The sequence below is a fragment of the Hyla sarda genome, chromosome 1 (genome assembly GCF_029499605.1).
Source record: "Hyla sarda isolate aHylSar1 chromosome 1, aHylSar1.hap1, whole genome shotgun sequence".
NCBI classification, from domain to species: domain Eukaryota; kingdom Metazoa; phylum Chordata; class Amphibia; order Anura; family Hylidae; genus Hyla; species Hyla sarda.
The window spans coordinates 462,524,107-462,544,879 of record NC_079189.1 but is presented as its reverse complement, the minus strand read 5'-3'; the positions used below and the strand labels follow the sequence as shown (position 1 = coordinate 462,544,879).

Here is a 20,773-nt window from a genome sequence, read left to right as displayed (position 1 = left end):
TTTATCTCCCGAATCAGGTAAGTGGCCATCTTCAAGAGCCAATTTCATCCTGTCCTTTGTGGGACATTGGTACCCTGGGTCATACTCGAGGCGCTGTCCTCCCCTGTTTTTGTTTCTCTTATTAAGAATTTTGTGTAGTCAGACAACATCTCTTTAAGGGTAGACACATTTGTATACATTTAAAGGGGTTATCCAGGAAAAAACTTTTTATATATAAAATCAACTGGTTCCAGAAAGTTAAACAGATTTGTAAATTACTTCTATTAAAAAATCTTAATCCTTTCAGTACTTATGAGCTGATGAAGTTGCGTTGTTCTTTTCTGTCTATGTGCTCTCTGATAACACGTGTCTCGGGAACCGCCCAGTTTAAAAGCAAATCCCCATAGCAAACCTCTTCTACTCTGTGCAGTTTCCGAGACAAGCAGAGATGTCAGCAGAGAGCACTGTTGCCAGACAGAAAACAACAACTCAACTTCAGCAGCTGATAATTATTGATATAAAAAAAAGTTTTTCCTGGAATACCCCTTTAATCATATTTATATGAGCTGACAAGTGTCACCCAGATTGTGAAATTAATTTTGATAATGCTTGTTAATGACATTGTGTTTTTCTAAAAGTGTGGTTTGTTTTTCCTATAGAAACTGGAAATGGAAAAAGTTCAGCTTCAGAAAAAAGAGATGCAGTCATTGCATGAAAAATCTATTTTGGATTTAGTTTCCCAACATGAAACTAAAATCAATGAGCTAAGTCAAAATCTACATGTTAAGGAGGAAATGTGGAAGGCTGCCCAGGTGATGCAGAATAATATGGTCAAACAAATCGAAGAGCTGCAACAGCAAACTGAACAGGCCAAGGTAGTTTTTCTGTTCTTATGGGACATTTACCGAGCTCTGAGCAAAATTTTTTTTCAAAAGTTTCTAACAATTCATTTTCCTCATACAAAATTTGTCTTTGCCAAATGAATATATTCACTGACAAACAAAAGCATATTCCAGCCATTTCTGGTAATGATTTTTGTTGTCAAAGGCCACATCAAGCAGGGCTGTACATAACTGCTCAAGTGTAAAGGCATTATTGTAATAATTACAATTTAATTTTAACTTTGGGACTTTTAGGCCCTGTCTTCACACAAAATGTGGCTGGGGTGTGGCTGTGCACCTTGCTGACATGGTAGTTTGTGTGGTTTCAACTGCAAGCAATTTAAGACAAGTTTAAACTGCACTGGCTTTCATTTCAGTGCTGTTCACGTCCTTATGTCATCTATGTGAGAACCTAGCCTTATGCAATGCTGTGGTTTGGTAGTGGTATTCTAATTCAAGGTCACCCATAGAATTAGATACATGGAAATCCAGCTTTCCTAAGATTCCATTATTTTTTTGTTCATATACTTGATCACATCTATGTATTCTTTTAATAATTAATATGCCTAACAGATATGCATAGAAATATCACTGTACATCTAATGCTTCTATGAAGTACTACCAATTAATAACCTTTTTGTCTTTTTTTTATGAGTTGAAATTAGAGATGAGCGAACTTACAGTAAATTCGATTCGTCACGAACTTCTCGGCTCGGCAGTTGATGACTTTTCCTGCATAAATTAGTTCAGCTTTCAGGTGCTCCGAATGGGCTGGAAAAGGTGGATACAGTCCTAGGAGACTCTTTCCTAGGAATGTATCCACCTTTTCCAGCCCACCGGAGCATCTGAAGGCTGAACTAATTTACGCAGGATAAGTCATCAACTGCCGAGCCGAGAAGTTCGTGACGAATCGAATTTACTGTAAGTTCGCTCATCTCTAGTTGAAATACTAGAGATGTTAAAAAGCCTGAACTTGAACAGTATTTTAACACAAAACCATCTAATGCTATAAAGTCAGTAAACAAAAATGTATTGTTAAAAGGTGCCATTCCTTTAAAACAAAAAACTTTTGATAAGTCATAGTGGCATTTAAATCCACTTTTGAGGTAGCTGGAGGGCTTGCTTGAGGGCTTGATAGAGCTTGCTACAAACAGGTTCTATTAATTTAGAACAGAGCACTCAGATCAATGCAGTTCCATAAAATTACATTGACTTGTATGAGGAGTCTAATGAATCCTCCTAACTTTTTATAAAAGTTTAACAAAATACATTAAGTCCTCCCATATTAAAAGTTTATATTACCCCTCTCTTCCCATTTTCCATGTATAAAATATGTAAACAAAATAAAAATAAACATATTTGGTATCACCGCTTGTATAATTGTCTGATATATTAAAATATAACATTATTTATTTATCCTGTACGGTAAATCACCTAAACATGAAAAATACCAAATCCCAGAATTGTATTTTTTTTTATAACATTGTATCCCCCAAAAAATGTAAGTTTGATTAATATAAGACACAAAAGAAAGTAGAATCCGGCAATGCCACAGTGTTTGTCCTATATAAATCTTCCCTCCAATGATATGGCCGGTGCTCACAAACTATGGACTGCTAGTGGTGTTGCTGCACGCAAGAAATGAATAAATGAACAATGCAAACACTTGAAAGAAAAGTGCAGAGCAACTCACCCAGTAAGTTGATAGCAGCAGGATGATTCACATCATGTCCATTCGGTCAACAAGCAGGGAGGCCAAAGATGGAAACGGGGGAATCAGGCGTCGGGCCACAGCCGTATCACACCGTTAGGTGCTTCGTCAGGCCCCTGCAATGATACCAATATTGATTAATATCGCAATGATACCAATAAAAATGACAGGTCACAGCACAAAAAATGAAGCCCTTATACAGCCCAGCATACAGCAAAATAAAGTTATAGGGGTCAGAAAATGGCAATTAAAAAAACTAAAATTCTAAAAAGTAGTACAGTGTGACAGAAAATAAACTAACCGATTATTGTTTTAATTGTTCTAACCTAAAGTATCAAGATAAGACATTAGTTTAACAAATATTTTCTTTTCGATCTTTGGGCAAATGTTATGGAAGTAAGTTATTACAAAGTACAAATGGTCCTGCAAAAAACTAGCCCTCATATGGGTGTGTAGATGAAAAAATAAGTGTGATATTAAACGGCGAGGAGAAAAGGAGAAGTGCAAAAACAAAAATTGGCAATGTCCTTGAGAAGTTAATTTCCATTGTATATTTATTTTGTACTTAGAAACAGCGTAGAATTCTGGTTTACTTTCTGTCCTCCTACATTTATTTTAATTTCTGCTTTGCTTTCTTTTTGTATTTTTTTATTAGTACTTCTGCAACTCTGGCATGTTCACTGCAAAATAACTTTTGACAGCAAATCTAACATTTTCTGTTCATTTTCATAACTTCATTGTTTCATTTTACTTTTTTTATGCTTTTAAACGGTATTTACATTTTGCAATGCTTTATAAATTGTATGTATGAATTGAGACCGCCCATAGTACTTTGTGCAATTAAAAAAATGTATATCATTTAAGGTCTTTTAAGACTCAATGGTTGGTTGATGCACTAGGTTTTTATGCTGTTAAACCTTATGTTGTGAAAGCAGTATACAGTTAAACCCTTCTGCGAATGGAGAATGATTCACATAGGGCCATGTTCTATCATCTTTGTTTAATGCAGTTTTTACAGATATGTGTGAACTGACCCCCCCCCCCCCAAACATTAATTCTAAACAAGTTCAGCCTGTTGCATTTTAACTAGTAATATATTTCTGTATTCAGAGGTGTTAGGCGGTGGCGAACCTCCCTCGCACTTTTGTAGTAAACCTGCACAGTGTCAATCCTAGACACATCTTATGAGATTGGGGGATGGAGAGATAGATTTATAGTTATGTTATCTGTATAGTATACATGAGTTACAGTATGTACAGGCATTAAAACATCTGTATTCTACACATTGTTCCCAATTTTATTAATTTATATAAACTTTCTTAAAGAGATTTAGAGATCACTAAGATGGTTTTGAAATGCCTATAGCACCTTTTTTTACATCAATATTGTTTGTTTTATTGTGTCACTTCATACATACAAGTTGCTTACTTCATGACTCCATTAGTTTGCTTTATTTTCATTTTTTGTGTTTCTTCCTTTTCCCCAACTTTATCCCTTTAGTCTTTAACCTGTGTGTTAGAATCCAAAAACAAAGAGATTGAACTTATAACAGAAGAGATAAGGGGTTTAAAAGTGGAAAAAGACACACTGTTCAAGGAGGCAGATGCCTTAAAGCTAGGAAAGGATACTCTGCTTTCAAACATTGTAGAACTTGAATCGCATATTAATGTCCTTCAGCAAGAAAAAATGCAGCATTTAGTGCTCTTTGAAGAAATAAAATCTGAAAAAGACAAAATTATGCAGGAGAAACAGGAGCTTGAAAACAAATATAAATTATTAAATAGTGCCTCTCAAACACTGATCTCTGACAAAGATAATGTGATAGTTGAACTTAATAATGCTAAACAGGAAATTCTGAAAATCAATTTGGTGTGTGAAGATTTGCAGTCTTCCATTACTTCTATGGATACTGCTATGAGAGAACTTCAGGAAAGCAAAGATGCACTGTTAGCTAATTATTTAGAATTACAAAGCAAAAATCAGTTAATCCAGGAACAGCAGATAAAAAATTGTGAAGAGAAAATAAATATTATCAGGGAAAAAGATGAAATGATTGATATTCTGAATAAAAACACTGAAGATCTGACCAGCCAACAGAAAGTGCTAGAAAAAGAAATAGATGCGCTAGAAACAGATAAAAAACTGTCCTTTGATAAATGTGTAGATCTAGAGAAAAAGATTGCTGCAATAAATGAAGAGAAGGAGATGCTAATCAAAGATATTGCTGAAGTTGCATCTGAAAGGGAAGATCTTGTTTTTAGGCAAAACAAGTTGAATACAGAAATTGAGAATCTGCTTAAAGAAAAAGAAAACTTGACCCTTGCACATAGCTCTATAGAAGTTGAACTGACTAATGTGAAATCACAACTGGATGAATCAGTCCAAGAAAATCTAGATATTATAAGAAAAAGAAATGAACTGCTGAAAACCCTTTCTAAGCTTGAAGAGGACAATCAGAGATCATTGGAAAATCAGAAGAAAGTAATAGATGAAAAACTATTAATTATTAAGGAAAAAGATGACCTTATCCAAAATATTAATGGCTTAAAAGAGGACTGGAGAACCAAACACATCGATCTGGTCAAGGATATGTCTGTACTTAAAGCGGAAAAGGAGACTGTCCTCGCTAGAAATCTTGAACTTGACAACAAAGTTTCTCAGTTAGTTTTTAAACGTGACGAGTTACTGGAGACAACAGATAAATTATCTTCAGAAAGAGACAAGCTTGTATTAAAACAAAATGAATTAAATATAAAAGTTATGGAACTGGTTGAAGAAAAAGAAAAGTTGGCTTCAAATTACAGTGAGCTTACAAATAAAGTAGCACAGATGAGTAAAGAGCTGAACCAGTCAGAAAAGGCCAACGAAGAGCTTCAAATCACCAATGAAAGTTTAACAAAGTTGATTGAGGAAATAAAGACCAACAGTAGTATATCTGATTCGGAGCGTTATAATTTGCTCCAGGAAAAGGAGATGCTTCTCTCATCTGAGCGGAAGCTTTCTGCAGAAATAGGGAAACTTTTAGAAGAAAGAGAAAAGCTTGTAGAAAAGAGTCAGAAGTCTTCAGAAGAGGCGGAGCAAGTCCAGGACAAAATGATAGATGAGATTAATAACCTAAAAAATGCAAAAGACTGTATTGCTCTTAAACTGAATGACATGGAAAAGCAGCTTCAGTCTGTTTTCGAAGAGAGAGATGCATTTAAATCCTTGAATGTTGAACTTCAATCCAAGGAGCAAATGGTGATTGCTGAATTAGAAAGCTGTAAAATGAGGTTAGAAGAATCAGAAGCATCAAATTTTATCTTATCTCAGGAGAAGAATAGGCTGCTACAAGAGATTGAGTCTTTAAATTGTAGAATTGTAGATGCAACAAAACTTCGCAATGAACTGAAAGAAACTATTGAAAATCTAAAGCTAATACTGGAGCAAACTCAAAAAGACAAGTCTGCTGTGGAAGAACAACACAACGGCACCTTGATGGAAAAGCAGTCTTTGCTTGAGGATTATAAGAAGTGTTGTCTGGATAAAGATTTGTTGCTAAAAGACAGAGATGACTTAGAAAAAAAAGTCAATGAACTTGAGGTAGGTTTTAAAGGTTTTGAGCAAAGGTTAACAGAAGAAAGAGAAACTTTTAAAAATAAAAGGAATTCTTTAGAGCTTAGGTGTGTGGAACTTCAGAAGGGCTTAGTAAATGTAACTGAAGAAAAAGAACAGATACATGTACAGAGCAAAGAGCTTCTGTCTAAGTATGAGGCACTTCTGGAGCAGAAGGGAAATGTAGATGATCTATTAAATACCCTTTCACAGGAAAAGGAGAGCTTAGAACTTGAGAAAAATGGCCTGTCATCTCAGTTTAAAGATCTCAGTAAGGATTTTGTCTCCTTAAATAACTCAAAAGAACTACTTCAAGACCTCTACAATAGTGTTTCAAAAATGGTAGAAGATCTTCGCTGTCAAAATGAAATCAAAGATATAGAAATTGCAAATCTACAAGAGGAGAAATCTCGCCTTATAGTGGCAAAAGAAACATTGGAGAAGGTGAATTCAACAGTGTTAGCAGAAAAGGAAACCACCTTGAAGAAATGTGATAAGATGTCTGAGGAAATGGCAGCACTTACTAAAAGCAAATCTGAAGCTACAGATCTCGCTGAGCAGTTAGGAATCCAATGCCAGGCATTGCTGAGTGAGAAAGAAGAGTTAATGTTAAGGTTTAATGAACTCCAAGCACAACAAAACAAGAAAGAAGCAAAAATACATGAGGTACCAGACATGTTAAGTAAACTAAAACTACTAACACTTTGAGCACTATTATATAGGGAAATCTGTGATTTCACATGCATGCTTTTTCACCTTAGTGTAAGTTTTTAAAATTTTCCTTTTATAATTAAATTTTTAAGGAAACTGTGAATAAAAATTGGTTCACATATGGGTCTAGTATTTAAAGGGACACTGGCATTTGTCATTATTTCATTTTATATTGTACATTACTTGCAGGGCTTAGATGTGTGCATTTCTGATCTTTAGTTTGGTATCTTGAACTAGTAGCTTATTAAAGGGGTACTCCGGTGAAATCATTTTTTTTTTTTTTTTTTTTTAAATCAACTGGTGCTAGAAAGTTAAACAGATTTGTAAATCACTTCTATTAAAAAATCTTAATCCTTCCTGTACTTATTAGCTGCTGAATACTACAGTGGAAATTCTTTTCCGTTTGAAACACAGAGCTGTCTGCTGACATGAGCACGGTGCTCTCTGCTGACATCTCTGTTCATTTTAGGAACTGTCCAGGGTAAAAGGAAATCCCCATAGCAAACATATGCTGTTCTGGACAGTTCATAAAATGGACAGAGATGTCAGCAGAGAGCACTGTGCTCGTGATGTCAGCAGACAGTTCTGTGTTTCAAAAAGAAAATAATTTCCGCTGTAGTATTCAACAGCTAATAAGTACAGGAAGAATTAAGATTTTTTTTAATAGAAGTAATTTACAAATCTGTTTAACTTTCTGGCACCAGTTGATTAAAAAAAAAAGTTTTTCACCGGAGTACCCCTTTAACTGCTGGCCTGTATGAAAATTCCATGCACATTAAATTGAAACTACAGTACTTTATTATCACAAGTTAATATCTACATAGCTTGTGGGATGAAAAAAGCCAAAGTCTTTCAAATTCAACATTTAACACTTACAGAATGCAGTTGAGACAGGAATAAGCCATCCTTGTGTGGATGGAAATAACAAACCATATCATTTCCCTCTAGGCTTTAATTTTCACCGGTTTTATCAGCCCTACTGTTGCATGCAACATTACATTTAGGTCTGTCATAAAAACTGATATTTTTGCTTGACATTTCCAATTTAAAGCAGATGGATCTGTTCAGATGTTGGTTTGAAACAGACAGTGAAGGCCTATTTACACTATGTATTTTCTGAGCGAAATTCTGCTCTGGAAAATAATTGGAAATTCTGTATCCCAGCCTCCGCCAAAAGAGTTAACATGTTTATTCTTTTGTTGGAATCCACTTGGAAATGCATTTCTGAGCGGTCCTAGCACCAACTTCATCTGCTGGCACCTGCTGCTCACAGAGTCCAAATTCCGGATGGAAATTGAGCCCTAAGGGGAAGTAAGCATGGAGCACTTTTGTGGTCTTTCTGAGAACGCAGTCATGCTGCCGTCCGTTTTAAATTTTTCTCCTTAGCAACATCAAGGGCTTATAACTTCAGAATCAGACTACAACAGGGATTTGTTTGTAGTGCATTAGCATAGAGAAAAGGAGCTGAAGTTGTTTATTCTATATGCTTTTACAGCTATAAAAGAAATTGCTGCAGAGGTGAACTACTATCAACATTGTATCAAGTCGTTTTTAAAGGAAATCTGTCTTCCGTGTCACCACACTAACCTACTGGTACAAGCAGGTAGTGTGGGTGACACTGATGATAACCATATTTACCTGTCCCTGATCCATAGTCCCGTTCTCCTGCTCTCCTTCTCCGCTCCTTCCATTCCAGCGGCAGGCTTGGAGTATGGTCAGAGCTTCATGACGTCATCGCTGCGGCTTCTCTGCTGGGCCCTGCTGGAAGCAGGCTTAGGTTAACATCAGAGGTGATGTCAAGAAGCTCCCCCTCAAGCCTGCTGCCAGAAAGGAAGGAATGGACAAAGTTAGCGGGAGAACGGGACCACGGATGGAGGACAGGTAAGTATGGTCATCATTAAAGTCATCCATACTACCTGCCTCTACCAACAGGTTAGTGTGGTGACACTGATGACAGATTTTCTCTTAATTCAAAAATTTATGGAATAAGTAGTATTTAGATACATTGTTTTATTTTCTCTGTTCATGACAGTGTCCCTTTTCAAATAGACATGCAGTCCTCAGAAACTATATTTAAAAACAAATACGTTTGTGTAGATACAATTTTTATTCACACTTCCCTTTAGACTGTGATAATTTTCACAACAACAAATAACCTTCCTAAAATGCAACTGAAGCATGATCTAGGGCAAATCATAATGTTAATTTTTTTGTTTCTTCATTTAAATTTGAAACAAAGACTGATATTTATATCATGTTTTTAGTTAACTTTTTGACACCTGAAGCTTTGGTAAGTAAATGTCAGTGACATAGTAATGAAGGCTGGAAGTATATTGGCAGTATATTGATTTATCTGCAGACCTACTGTTAAAAATTAGAAAAAATGCAATCCTTAATTGGGCACCTTTTTTAAAATGGTATTTGATGTAATATACCATTCCAGTAATAGTTATGGAAGGTGGTGACAAAAGCTCACCTCTAAATCCACTGCATTCATATAGATCAACTGTCTCAAACTGGTGGCCCTCCAGATGTTGCAAAACTTCAACTCCCAGCATTCCCGATAGCCGTTAGCTACAGCAAATGGCTGTCTGGACATGTCCAGACATGCTGGGAGTTGAAGTTTTGAAACATCTGGAGGCCCACCAGTTTGAGACCCCTGATATAGATAATAATTGAGACTACCACATATTCTAAATAATTCTTCACCATTAAATGCAGGCTTCTCAGACTGCAGAAGAAGCTTGTCAGAAAATTGAGCAAATTAATGCAGAAAAAAATGCACTACTTAACGAAAGGGCTGAGACTGTAAATGCAATGGACGAGCTGAAGAAGCTTCACAGCCAACTGCAGAAAGAGGTTAGTAACTCATTTTGCTATGCAAATCCTATCTTCACGCCCCCCCCCCCACACACACACTTTCTAGTTAATTCCAAACCGTTTTCACTTGTTCTAAATTGTGGCATGACATTTGAAATATATAGAAGCTGCAGATTAAAGCAAATTCATTTTTATATGTATAGTGCCTTGTAAACTTATTGCTACCAGGCTAGTTTAAATAATGTATGTGGTATTCAGCAATTGTAAGCTTACTAGAGTGCATGCCAAATACAGTAATAACATTAGAATGCTGTAGGATTAACAGTTACGTAGTAATCCTCTGCATTACCCAGGGATTAACCCAAAGAATAAATCTTCAAGCTTCAGGCAGATATGCACATAAATACAAAAGCAACATATATTCCAGACAGTTCATACCAGCTAAGAGTAGTGCCCTACTGTTTACATTTGAATTAATTTCTGTATTTTGTACTATTGGTATACATTTGTTTTAATGCAATTATATTTTTCTTAGTTGAATGGCCTGAAAGAGCAACAGAAATCAGGAGCAGAACAATTATCCAAGACAAATGAACAACTTAAAGGCGAATATAAGAAAACAGAGGCTCTCAGGAAGGAATTGTAAGTATTTTTCAGTATTTTTAACGGGGTAGTTAGGGCCACTGTTTTAATACATTTTCCATAATTTTTTTGTATAGTGCCAACATATTCTGGAACACCTTACAGAAATAAAGACATTGATGTATTTTCTGATCGTATAGCCCAAGCAATTACTTAGTGCCGTACACAGATTGTCACGTCGGTCTTTACCCCAAATGGCGCACTGTCAGTAATATCTCTATCTCAGACACACGCAAGATAATTTCCATAGGAAGCCAGTCATCCCGTCAGTATGTTTTTAGGATGTGGGAGGAAATACACACATGCAAAAAATGAATATTATATCCTTGGTCAGTTTCAATCCCAGGCCTTAAATTCAACAAGGCAACAGTGCTAACCACTGAACTGCTGTGCTGTACTTAAAAATGAAACTTGTTCATATATGCTTGATGTTAGTTGCTTTACCTTTTAAAGGGATACTCCCACCTTTGCCGTATATGTCTGATAGTGGCAGAGAAGAGGTCCACACCTGTTTCCAGAACAGTCGTCTTGTGTCCTGCACAGTGAGGCTGCCCAGGACCAAGCAGAGAATGGATGGAATGAATGTGTGGTTCTCTCCATTTAGTTCAACGGCAATCATTTGGGCGTCCCAGCTACTTATCCCCTGTCCTGTGGTTTTGGCTGGAGTTCTCCTTTAATCTAAAAGCTAAAAATGTATACAGTGGGGCAAAAAAGTATTTAGTCAGTCACCAATTGTGCAAGTTCTCCCACTTAAAAAAAAGATGAGAGGCCTCTCATTTTCATCATAGGTATACTTCAACTATTTGAGACATATTGAGGAAAAAAAAATCCATAAAATCACATTGTCTGATTTTTAATGAATGTATTAGCAAATTATGGCAGAAAATAAGTATTCAATGCCCTTGCTGATAGAAGGAGGTTTTCACTCAAAATCTCACGATACATGGCCCCATTCATTCTTTCCTTTACGCGGATCAGTTGTCCTGGTCCCTTTGCAGAAAAACAGCCCCAAAGCATGATGTTTCCACCCCCATGCTTCACAGTAGATATGGTGTTATTTGGATGCAGCTCAGTATTCTTTCTCCTCCAAACATGAAGAGTTGAGGTTTTTACCAAAAAGTTCTACTTTGGTTTCATCTGACCATATGACTTTCTCCCAATCCTCTTCTGGATCATCCAAATGCTCTCTAGCAAACTTCAGACCGGCCTGGATATGTACTGGCTTAAACAGGGGGACACGTCTGGCACTGCATGATTTGAGTCCCTGGCGTAGTGTGTTACTGATGGTAGCTTTTGTTACTTTGGTCCCAGCTCTCTGCAGGTCATTCACCATGTGCATCCAGTGTTGTTCTGTGATTTTTGCTCACCGTTCTTGTGATCATTTTGACACCACGGGGTGAGATCTTGCGTGGAGCCCCAGATCGAGGGAGATTATCAGTGGTCTTGTATGTCTTCCATTTTCTAATAATTGCTCCCACAGTTGATTTCTTCACACCAAGCTGCTTGCCTATTGCAGATTCAGTCTTTCCAGCCTGGTGCAGGTCTACAATTTTGTTTCTGGTGTCCTTCGACAGCTCTTTGGTCTTGGCCATAGTGGAGTTTAGAGTGTGACTGTTTGAACTTATCAGTATAAAAGACACCTGTCCACAACCTTAAACAGGTGGCATTAATACAGGTAACAAGTGGAGGACAGAGGAGACTCTTAAAGAAGAAGTTACAGGTCTGTGAGAGCCAGAAATCTTGCTTGTTTGCAGGTGACCAAATACTTATTTTACACCATAATTTGCAAATAAATTTTTTAAAAATCAGACAATGTGATTTTATGGATTTTTTTTTCTCATTTTGTCTCTTATAGTTGAGGTATACCTATGATGAAAATTACAGGTCTCTCTCATCGTTTTTAGTGGGAGAACTTGCACAATTGGTGGCTAACTAAATACTGTTTTGCCCCACAGTATGCTCACACAGACTGTGGTGCTGCTATAGAACCTCTAATAAAAGCAGTTCTTCAACAGCACATTTTTAACACTTACTCACTCCAGACTAGTTTTAAAATGGAATTCTTCTGTGGCAGAATGTCTTTCAAAACCAGTATAAGAGCAGCACCCTTTCTTTAATGAGAATGGGATACTGCTTCTAAGCTTCTTTCACATCTTGGGGCCAATTTATACTATGGAATCTTTGCCCAAAGTTTCCGAAAATCCATCGATTCAAGTGTCACATGTAGCTTCACTATTGATGGCAATGCAGAAAGAGTGAAAATGTTATTTCTTTTGGTGAGGCAAGATTCTGAATTTCTGCTGCCAGATTCTGCAGTTTTCACAGTGCAGCAGAGTCCCATTGAAGACAATAGGAGTCTGCTGCACTTGAATTTCCAAGCTGAAATGTTGTAATGTGACTGGACCCTAAAACAAGCTTTCTCTATCAGCTATTACTTGCTACTGCTGAATGGAAATCTTGATCAAGAGGTTCCATAGCTGTACATACATCTGGTTGGTGAGCAGCGACTTCACCCATCACTGCAGTGAAGGAATGTGGGGCATGATGAGAATTTTGGGATTAAGCGGTAGACATCACTCGTTGGCACACACAGGAAGGAGCTTTTGTTTTTAGTCTTAGAGGAAAGATGCATCCAGGATGGTGTGCCCCATTGGGACTTTGTGGTCTTAGATAAAAGGGAGTTGAAGTATTGCTGACCAGAAAATGCTATTGGTATGAAAGTATATTAGTGACTTTTATCATGGAATACTTTTGCTGAAGCGGGTACCCGGGTACAATTGAGACACTGTATATGATAGACTGGCACACCAAGAAAATGCATATGGTTTGATCACATAGTGGTTTATGATTTTGCTCTTGTACAAATGTTTTCTCTTGGATTACCATAGGCCTTGTAACGTCACAGATGGTATTTAATGCATTTGTGTCACTGTTCTATATTATATAAATCACATGATGGGTTGTACTGTGAGCTGTGAACACGATTCTATCCCACAGTTTCCTTGCCTGTCGTGTTTCCATAGAAACTATGCACTCATTGTCCTTTCAGGGAAGAGCTAAGGCAGGCGGCTGAGCACAAGTCCCAGCAGTTAGCATCTCTGCAGGAGGAGAACCTTAAACTTACAGAGGAGCTAGGAAGGAGCAAAGAAGAAGTATCAAGTAACCAGAAGGTTGGTAAATGCCATATGTATTTTGCAGGTTTTTTTTTGTTAGTTTTTTTATTCCTGAAATTGTGTCTCCTTTAACTCAGTTATTAGTTTCTTATAGGAAATGACCTTTTGTTTATAGCACTCATGATACTCTAGTATGTTTATATATAAGCTACATTAAATGGGCTTAAGGTTAGATTTGGAAGATTAGATTTTTAATATTTATTATTTGCTGATCTTTTTTTTGTTTATAAAAAACCTTAGAATAGTTGTCATCTGTGATTGTATTTGGAAATTAAAAAGATTGGTTGAATACATGTTTTGAGGAAGAATGTTTTTTTTTGTTTTGTTTTTTTAAATAGAAATTTTCCTGAATTCGGAGTATAGCGATTTGTCACTATGGATACAATCCACGTTATGCACTTCATTGCTCTAAACTGCACTGATTTTCTTGTAAAGGAATTCCTACCTAAGTGCTTTAGCTACATAATGGAATATACAAGATCTTAAATTATATTACCCTTGAATTTATATTACTCTGTCCTTAATACACAGTTTCATATATTGCAAAGATGTTCTCCTTCCCACATTTTCAAAGGTGGAAGTTTTCAGTAGGCGCAGGTGAACTATTTGTAAATGTAACCAGTTAATTATTAAAACAGTGATTGACATCTAGCAAAAAGTATATATTTCCAAATGGATGTCATGTTTAGTGCAAATCGAAAATTACTATGTCATAAGAATTGTGATTCATTGTTTGTATGGAGGTCATGTATTCAAATAGCTATAGACAAAGACTGAGCTATCATAGATTACAAATGTGATAGTCGGAATGTTCCATGATTTTTTCTATTTGTATTTCTGTAGACTGATACAAACTGCCCCCCCCCCCCCCTTTCCATCTCTGAAAGAACAGTGCGCCTGTGTGTGGGTGTCTGCACTTGGCGAGTAGAGTGTAGTTGCTATTTTTGATTTGTGATAGGTTTTACAAAGGTGACAATGGCAATTTGCACAGATCTATGTGTTTCACAAAAGCCTTTTCAGGATTAATTTCTTAAATGGATATGTATGAAATTTCTTGTTTTATTTTAGCTTTACATTGTGAATTTATGGCATTATGTAAGAAATATTGTTTACACATGTATATGTATATTTCGAATAATCTATTTTGTTCAAGCTTTATTGTGCTTTGTCTATAGCTTGGGCTAATTATTAACTGTAAAAAAAAAAAACACAGATGTAATGCAGCTCACTGTGAAAAGGTTACGCTCACAGTTGGAAGGGTTGCTATTGGTTTTGATGACACACTTGCTTTCATGTTGTTTTTCACCTTTCTTCTTGGCCTTCCAACAGAAGACATTTAATGACTTGTCAGTGAAACATAATAATAGTAAACTTGATGATGGACTTGCTGCTGGGGCACCCACTAATCTTAAAAAGACAAGTGGCAATCGTGTTCCTAACTTGTAGGTTTCATCAGACCCATGGTCAGGCCGGGACTTGCATTCATAATACAAAAATGCTCAAAATTGCCTATTTATGACTCAATAATGTTAAGAGGCACCATACATGAATAATTTCATACACTTACTGGCAAACACAGTCTTCTGTACACTGTAATAATCTTATTGGTGTCATAAGCCAGAACTGAATAATGTCTAGTGGACGTTTTACTTATTTATTTTTCTTCTTATTTTTTAGCTTGAAGAGGAGAGATCAGTTTTAAATAATCAATTGCTAGAGATGAAAAAAAGGTATTTTCACTGCTCCCTGTATTCTAATGATGTCAGACTACCCTGTATAGCTTGCCTGAATAATATTGTGACAGAATGAGGGTGCACATTCATATGTTAGGGTGGGTGGAAACTGTCTCACTGGCAGATGTTAACCACTTAGACGGCCTTCAGAAATATTCTGTTTACTTATATGGTAAATTGTATCCATGTTCTGATTTTAGGTCATAGACATTTTACAATTTAATGTTTTTGAAGTCCTGTCAAAAATTTATTGTCTGTTTGGTGTCCATGTCTGTCTCTTTTAGGGGTGGGAGGAGCATTATATTCATAAATGGTGAAACAAAAAAATTATGTTTCCTAACTAATTGTTTTGGAAATTCTAGGAAAGACTCTGTTTACACTTTCATTAGTTTTCTTGAATTGCTTTTCGACACTATTCTATCCAGCAAAAGGAAAACCTAAAAAACCCAGAAAAAGTAATGGAAGGGAGGTAGGAAACAAATAATGACATAGAAACATAGAATATGTCGGCAGATAAGAGCTATGAGGCCCATCTAGTCTGCCCAATATTCTGAATACTTATGAATAGTCCTTTCCCCTACTTTATATGAAGGATAGTCTTATGACTATCCCTATCTTATATGAAGGATAGCCTTATGCCTATCCCATGCATGCTTAAAAGGGGTTATCCAACTAACGGAATATAAAAAATAAAAAAATCAGATCAGCATAGGACATTAACCTTGCATCTATTATTCTACTTTTTATCTCCTGTACGTGGCTCTAATACACCTTTCTGCCCTCCTATTTGTTCCCTTCCCCGCACACTGTCTTTAAACTACAGGTCCCAGCATTCTTTTCTGCCACTCTTTGCTCACTTCCTCATAACTACCCTTTTCTGCCCCAGTCCCTTGGCGCCAGTGGTCAGAATGTTACTAACAACCATTCCCATCCTGCTTTCACCTGCTGTACTATATATAGCAATGATTCACAAAATGGGTGCCTCTATCTGTTGCAAAACTACAACTCCCAGTTGTTTTTAAACAGCTGAAGGCACCCTTTTGGAAACACTGCTACAAAGTATAACTATTAGAGATGAGCGAATTTACAGTAAATTCGATTCGTCACGAACTTCTCGGCTCGGCGGTTGCTGACTTTTCCTGCATAAATTAGTAAAGCTTTCAGGTGCTCCCGTGGGCTGGAAAAGGTGGATACAGTCCTAGGAGACTCTTTCTTAGGACTGTATCAACCTTTTCTAGCCCACCGGAGCACCGGAAAGCTGAACTAATTTATGCAGGAAAAGTCAGCAACCACCGAGCTGAGAAGTTCATGACGAATGGAATTTACTGTAAGTTCGCTCATCTCTAATAACTATATATATATATATATATATATATATATATATATATATATCATTTTATATGCTATATAAAAATATATCACATTTTAGTATTGCTATAGTGTATTAAGACACACACACAATCTGCAATTGAGAAAGGGTAATATCCTACCCGAAACGCGTCTTGCCCATGGATGTACATGCAGAAAACTTTTATGCAAATAAAGTATAAGTTCTGTTAAATCCATTGAGTCATCCATCCTTGTTATTTTTATTTTATTTTACTTTATTCACTCATCATATGCCATAAGGAATAGCGCCCTTGGTTGGAGCCTGTTTTTTTCCCTTTCTGCTTCATAAGAGACACACACTGTTCTGCTTCATAAGCGACACACGCTGCTCTGCTTCATAAGAGACGCACGCTGCTCTGCTTCATAAGAGACACACGCTGCTCTGCTTCATAAGAGACACACGCTGCTCTGCTTCATAAGAGACACACGCTGCTCTGCATCATAAGAGACACACAGAGCTCTGCCTTATAAGATACAAAAACACTAACACACACAGTACTGCTTCATAAGACAGGCAGACAGACACACATACACACACCTCTGCTTCATACGAGACACAGTTTCTGTCATCACACATCAAGATCTCTCCTGCTTCCCCCACATTTGACACTTTGTCCAAACACAGCGTCCTTTTCTGTCTCTCCTCTGCTCAGCTAAAGATTTCAGCAGCCCTGTCCCCAGTCTCTAAATTCCCTCGGAGTTGTCAGTTCTTTCTTCTGTGCAGATGCTTCTAGGGGGCGTGGCTTACATGGACCCCAGTGATTCATTGTTAAAGGAAATCTGTCATCAGAATCACCCGCACTAAACCTGTTACACAGGCTTGTAGTGCGGGTGATCCTGATTAAAACGCTCCTTACCTGGTTAAAAATGGTTGAGCGCTTCTTAAGATATCTTTATTTTTAGTTTTCTGTTATTCCCTGGCTTGGGACTCAGTGGGAGGCGTTATCATCTGGGACTCGGCCACACGTCATTCTATCTGGGCGGAGCTGCCGCCCGGCTCATGAATATTCATGAACTTATCCTCCTGGTCTAATTCTTCTTTCTCGGTCTGTTTGTGAATAAATACACCCTCCGTCCCTCCCTTCCTCCCACCCCCGGCTTTTCACTTATGCAGCCCGTCTTCTTACTTGTATAGGGCCGCAGCTTGAAGCCGGGGGAGAACGCCGCTTCCGGGTGTATGGAACACGGCGCATGCGCGGCCCTCCACACCAGACCGAGAAAGAAGAATTAGACCTGGAGGATAAGTTCATGAATATTCATGAGCCGGGCGGCAGCTCCGCTCAGCTAGAATGACGTGTGACCAAGTCCCAGATGATAACACCTCCCACTGAGTCCCAAGCCAGGGAATAACAGAAAACTAAAAATATAGATATCTTAAGAACCGCTGAACCATTTTTAACCAGGTAAGGAGCGTTTTAATCAGGATCACCCGCACTACAAGCCTGTGTAAGAGGTTTAGTGCGGATGATTCTGATGACAGATTTCCTTTAAAGTAGCTGGAGGGCTTACCTCTCCTCCTGTGCTAGCTGTGGCTCTTCAATTGATACAGCCTGTCTTCAGCAGGCTCTATCAATTGAGCGCACCGCATATGGATTCTGTATGAGCATCTAAAAATTTGATGTAAAATCCCCTAAGGGGACCAGTAAAGGGGGGGGAGGGGGGAAACACATTTTAATAAAGGTTTAACACACATACATTAACCCCTTCTATAAAAAAAAATTTGAAATCACTCCCCTTATCCTATCTTCCATATAAAAATATGTAAGCATCATAAAAATAAGCATAGTAAAAAGCTATTAAAAAGTCTGATCAACACAGCAATAGTACCAATAAAAACTTGAAATCTCAGTGCAAAAAATGATAACATGTTAGTTTCACTGTACAGTGAATGGTGTAAACTCCCCACTGGAAAAAAAAAATAAAATAAATAAATATATATATATATATATATATATATATAAATATATAAATATATATATATATATATATATATATATATATATATATATATATAACTTTTTTTTTTCTTCTTTCATGTTTTAAAAAAATTAAAGAAGCAATCTTTTTGGTTGCTATAGGCCACTCTTCCTCTACATAGGTTTTGATAGATCTCCCCTCCATTTTTTTTGGTTACAAAAAAAAAAAAAACTCATCCTCTATCTAACTTATCTCCTATCCACATGCTCCAGCTGGAGCCGGCACTTCCGTCCGTCATAATACTTTACCTTGTCCCCGGGAGCCTGCGCGCATCCACTTCCTGCAAAGTGCTCGCTCCCCCCTGTCTGATTGACAGGCGGGAGCGAGCACCGCAGTGACTGAATTTCAACTCGTTGCCAGTCTTCAATGAGTCGAAATTCTGTAGTGACGTCACTGCAGAATGCATTCGGCCACTAGGAGGGTGACCCCTAGTGGCTAATTTTAAAAAGTGATTTTAAACCAGTTTAAAATCACTTTTAAATTTAAGTATATTAGAGATATGTTGTAGTACTTAAGTACTACAACATATCAATTTTTTTATTTCATGACAGTTCCCATTTAAGGATGCAGGGTGTCCTGAGTCCCGCTACCAGGGTTTAAACCATTCTCGTGAGCGGAAAACAGGTTAAACCCCCGTGGGTCCCGGTTGCTACGGGCAGACAGGACCAGAGGCTGATGCCGGGCACCGCCAATCGGGCCAATGCCCGGCATTAACCCTTTAGACGCAGCGATCAAAGTCGATTGTGGCGTCTAAACTGAAAGTAAAACTTTCCGGGCAGCTCAGCGGAGCTGATCGGGACTATCGCGACAGAATCGCGATGTCCCAATCAGCTTACTGGTCGACGGGAGGGTCCTCACCTGCCTCCTCATCATCCGATCAGCGATCTACTACTCCATGCCTGCGCAGCAGGCAGGAGCAGCAGAGCGCCAGTAACACTGATCAATGCTATGTAATGGCATAGCATTGAACAGTGTATGCACTCAAAAGATTGCATGGTATAGCCTCCTAAGGGGGCTAAAACAGAAGGTAAAAAGTGTTAAGAAAAATATGAGAATAAATGTGAATAAGCCCCCGCCCCCCCATAAAAGTTTAAATCACCCCTCTTTTACTATTTTTTTATTAAAATGATTAAATAAAAAAATAATAATAATCATATGTGGTACCGCTGCTTGCATAAATGTCCATACTATTAAAATATAAGGGAATAAAAAGAATGGAGCACTCACCCGGTCTTGAGGAACAGCAGATTTCTCTATTGCATTACAACATATCGTTCCGATACATGTAAGAAAGCGGACGGATGGGGAGGGGGAGTGGGATGGGCGACAGTCCTTATCACGCAATCAGCCCGACGAAGCGCTGATTGCGCAATAGGAACTGTCACCCAACCCACTCCCCCTGCCCTCAACATCCGTCTGCTCTCCTGCATCTATTGGAATGAAATGAAGTTGTAATGGAATAAAGAAATTTGCTGTTCCTCAAGACCGGGTGAGTGCTCCATTCTTTTTATTCTCCTATTGGATATGACATGGACTTTATCTGTGAGCACCGGAATAGTTCTTGTATCAGAGGAGCATAGCGGCAGATGAATTAGCAGAGTAGCAGTGCCGGGTATTATCTATTGTGGATTGATTAAAATATAAGGTTAGCTAAACCGCTCTGTCGATGGCGTACACGTAAAAAAAAAAAAAAAAAAAAAAAAATAAGTCCAAAATTCAAAAAATCCCATCAAAACAAAAATAGTACCAATAAAAACTACAGACCACAGCGCAAAAAATAAGCCCTCATATAGCCGTGGAAAAATACGTGGAGAATATACGTGGAAAAATAAAAAAAAGTTATTGGGGCCAGAAGATGACAACTTTAAACATACTAATTTTGGTGCATGTAGTTATAATTTTTTAAAGTAGTAAAATAAAACCTACATAAATTGCGTATCCCTGTAACCGTATGGACCTACAGAATAAAGATAATGTGTAATTTTTACCGAAAAGTGCACTGCGTAGAAACTGAAGCACTGGTCTTTTTTTTTTTTTTCATTTCACCACACAAATAATTTTATTTTTTGGTTTGCCCCAGATTGTTATAAAATAAGTGATGTCATTACAAAGTACAATTGGTGACGCAAAAAAACAAGCCCTTATATGGGTCTGTGGGAGAAA

General features: G+C 37.5%; 1 protein-coding gene across 4 annotated transcripts in view; it reads left to right on the top strand.

The window, feature by feature from the left end:
- Positions 1–20,773, top strand: part of LOC130284660 (vacuolar protein sorting-associated protein 33A) — a 253,616-nt gene that overhangs the window by 86,799 nt on the left and 146,044 nt on the right. For 2 of the 4 annotated variants that reach the window (XM_056535228.1, XM_056535237.1), the window contains exons 17-22: positions 639–854; positions 4,072–6,831; positions 9,598–9,735; positions 10,232–10,338; positions 13,388–13,508; positions 15,189–15,241. In XM_056535228.1, the coding sequence (XP_056391203.1) occupies positions 639–854; positions 4,072–6,831; positions 9,598–9,735; positions 10,232–10,338; positions 13,388–13,508; positions 15,189–15,241 (3,395 nt within the window). Of the gene's footprint in view, positions 1–638; positions 855–4,071; positions 6,832–9,597; positions 9,736–10,231; positions 10,339–13,387; positions 13,509–15,188; positions 15,242–18,022; positions 18,037–20,773 lie in introns of those variants that run through there. The other 2 variants (XM_056535248.1, XM_056535270.1) reach the window with 2 other exon arrangements.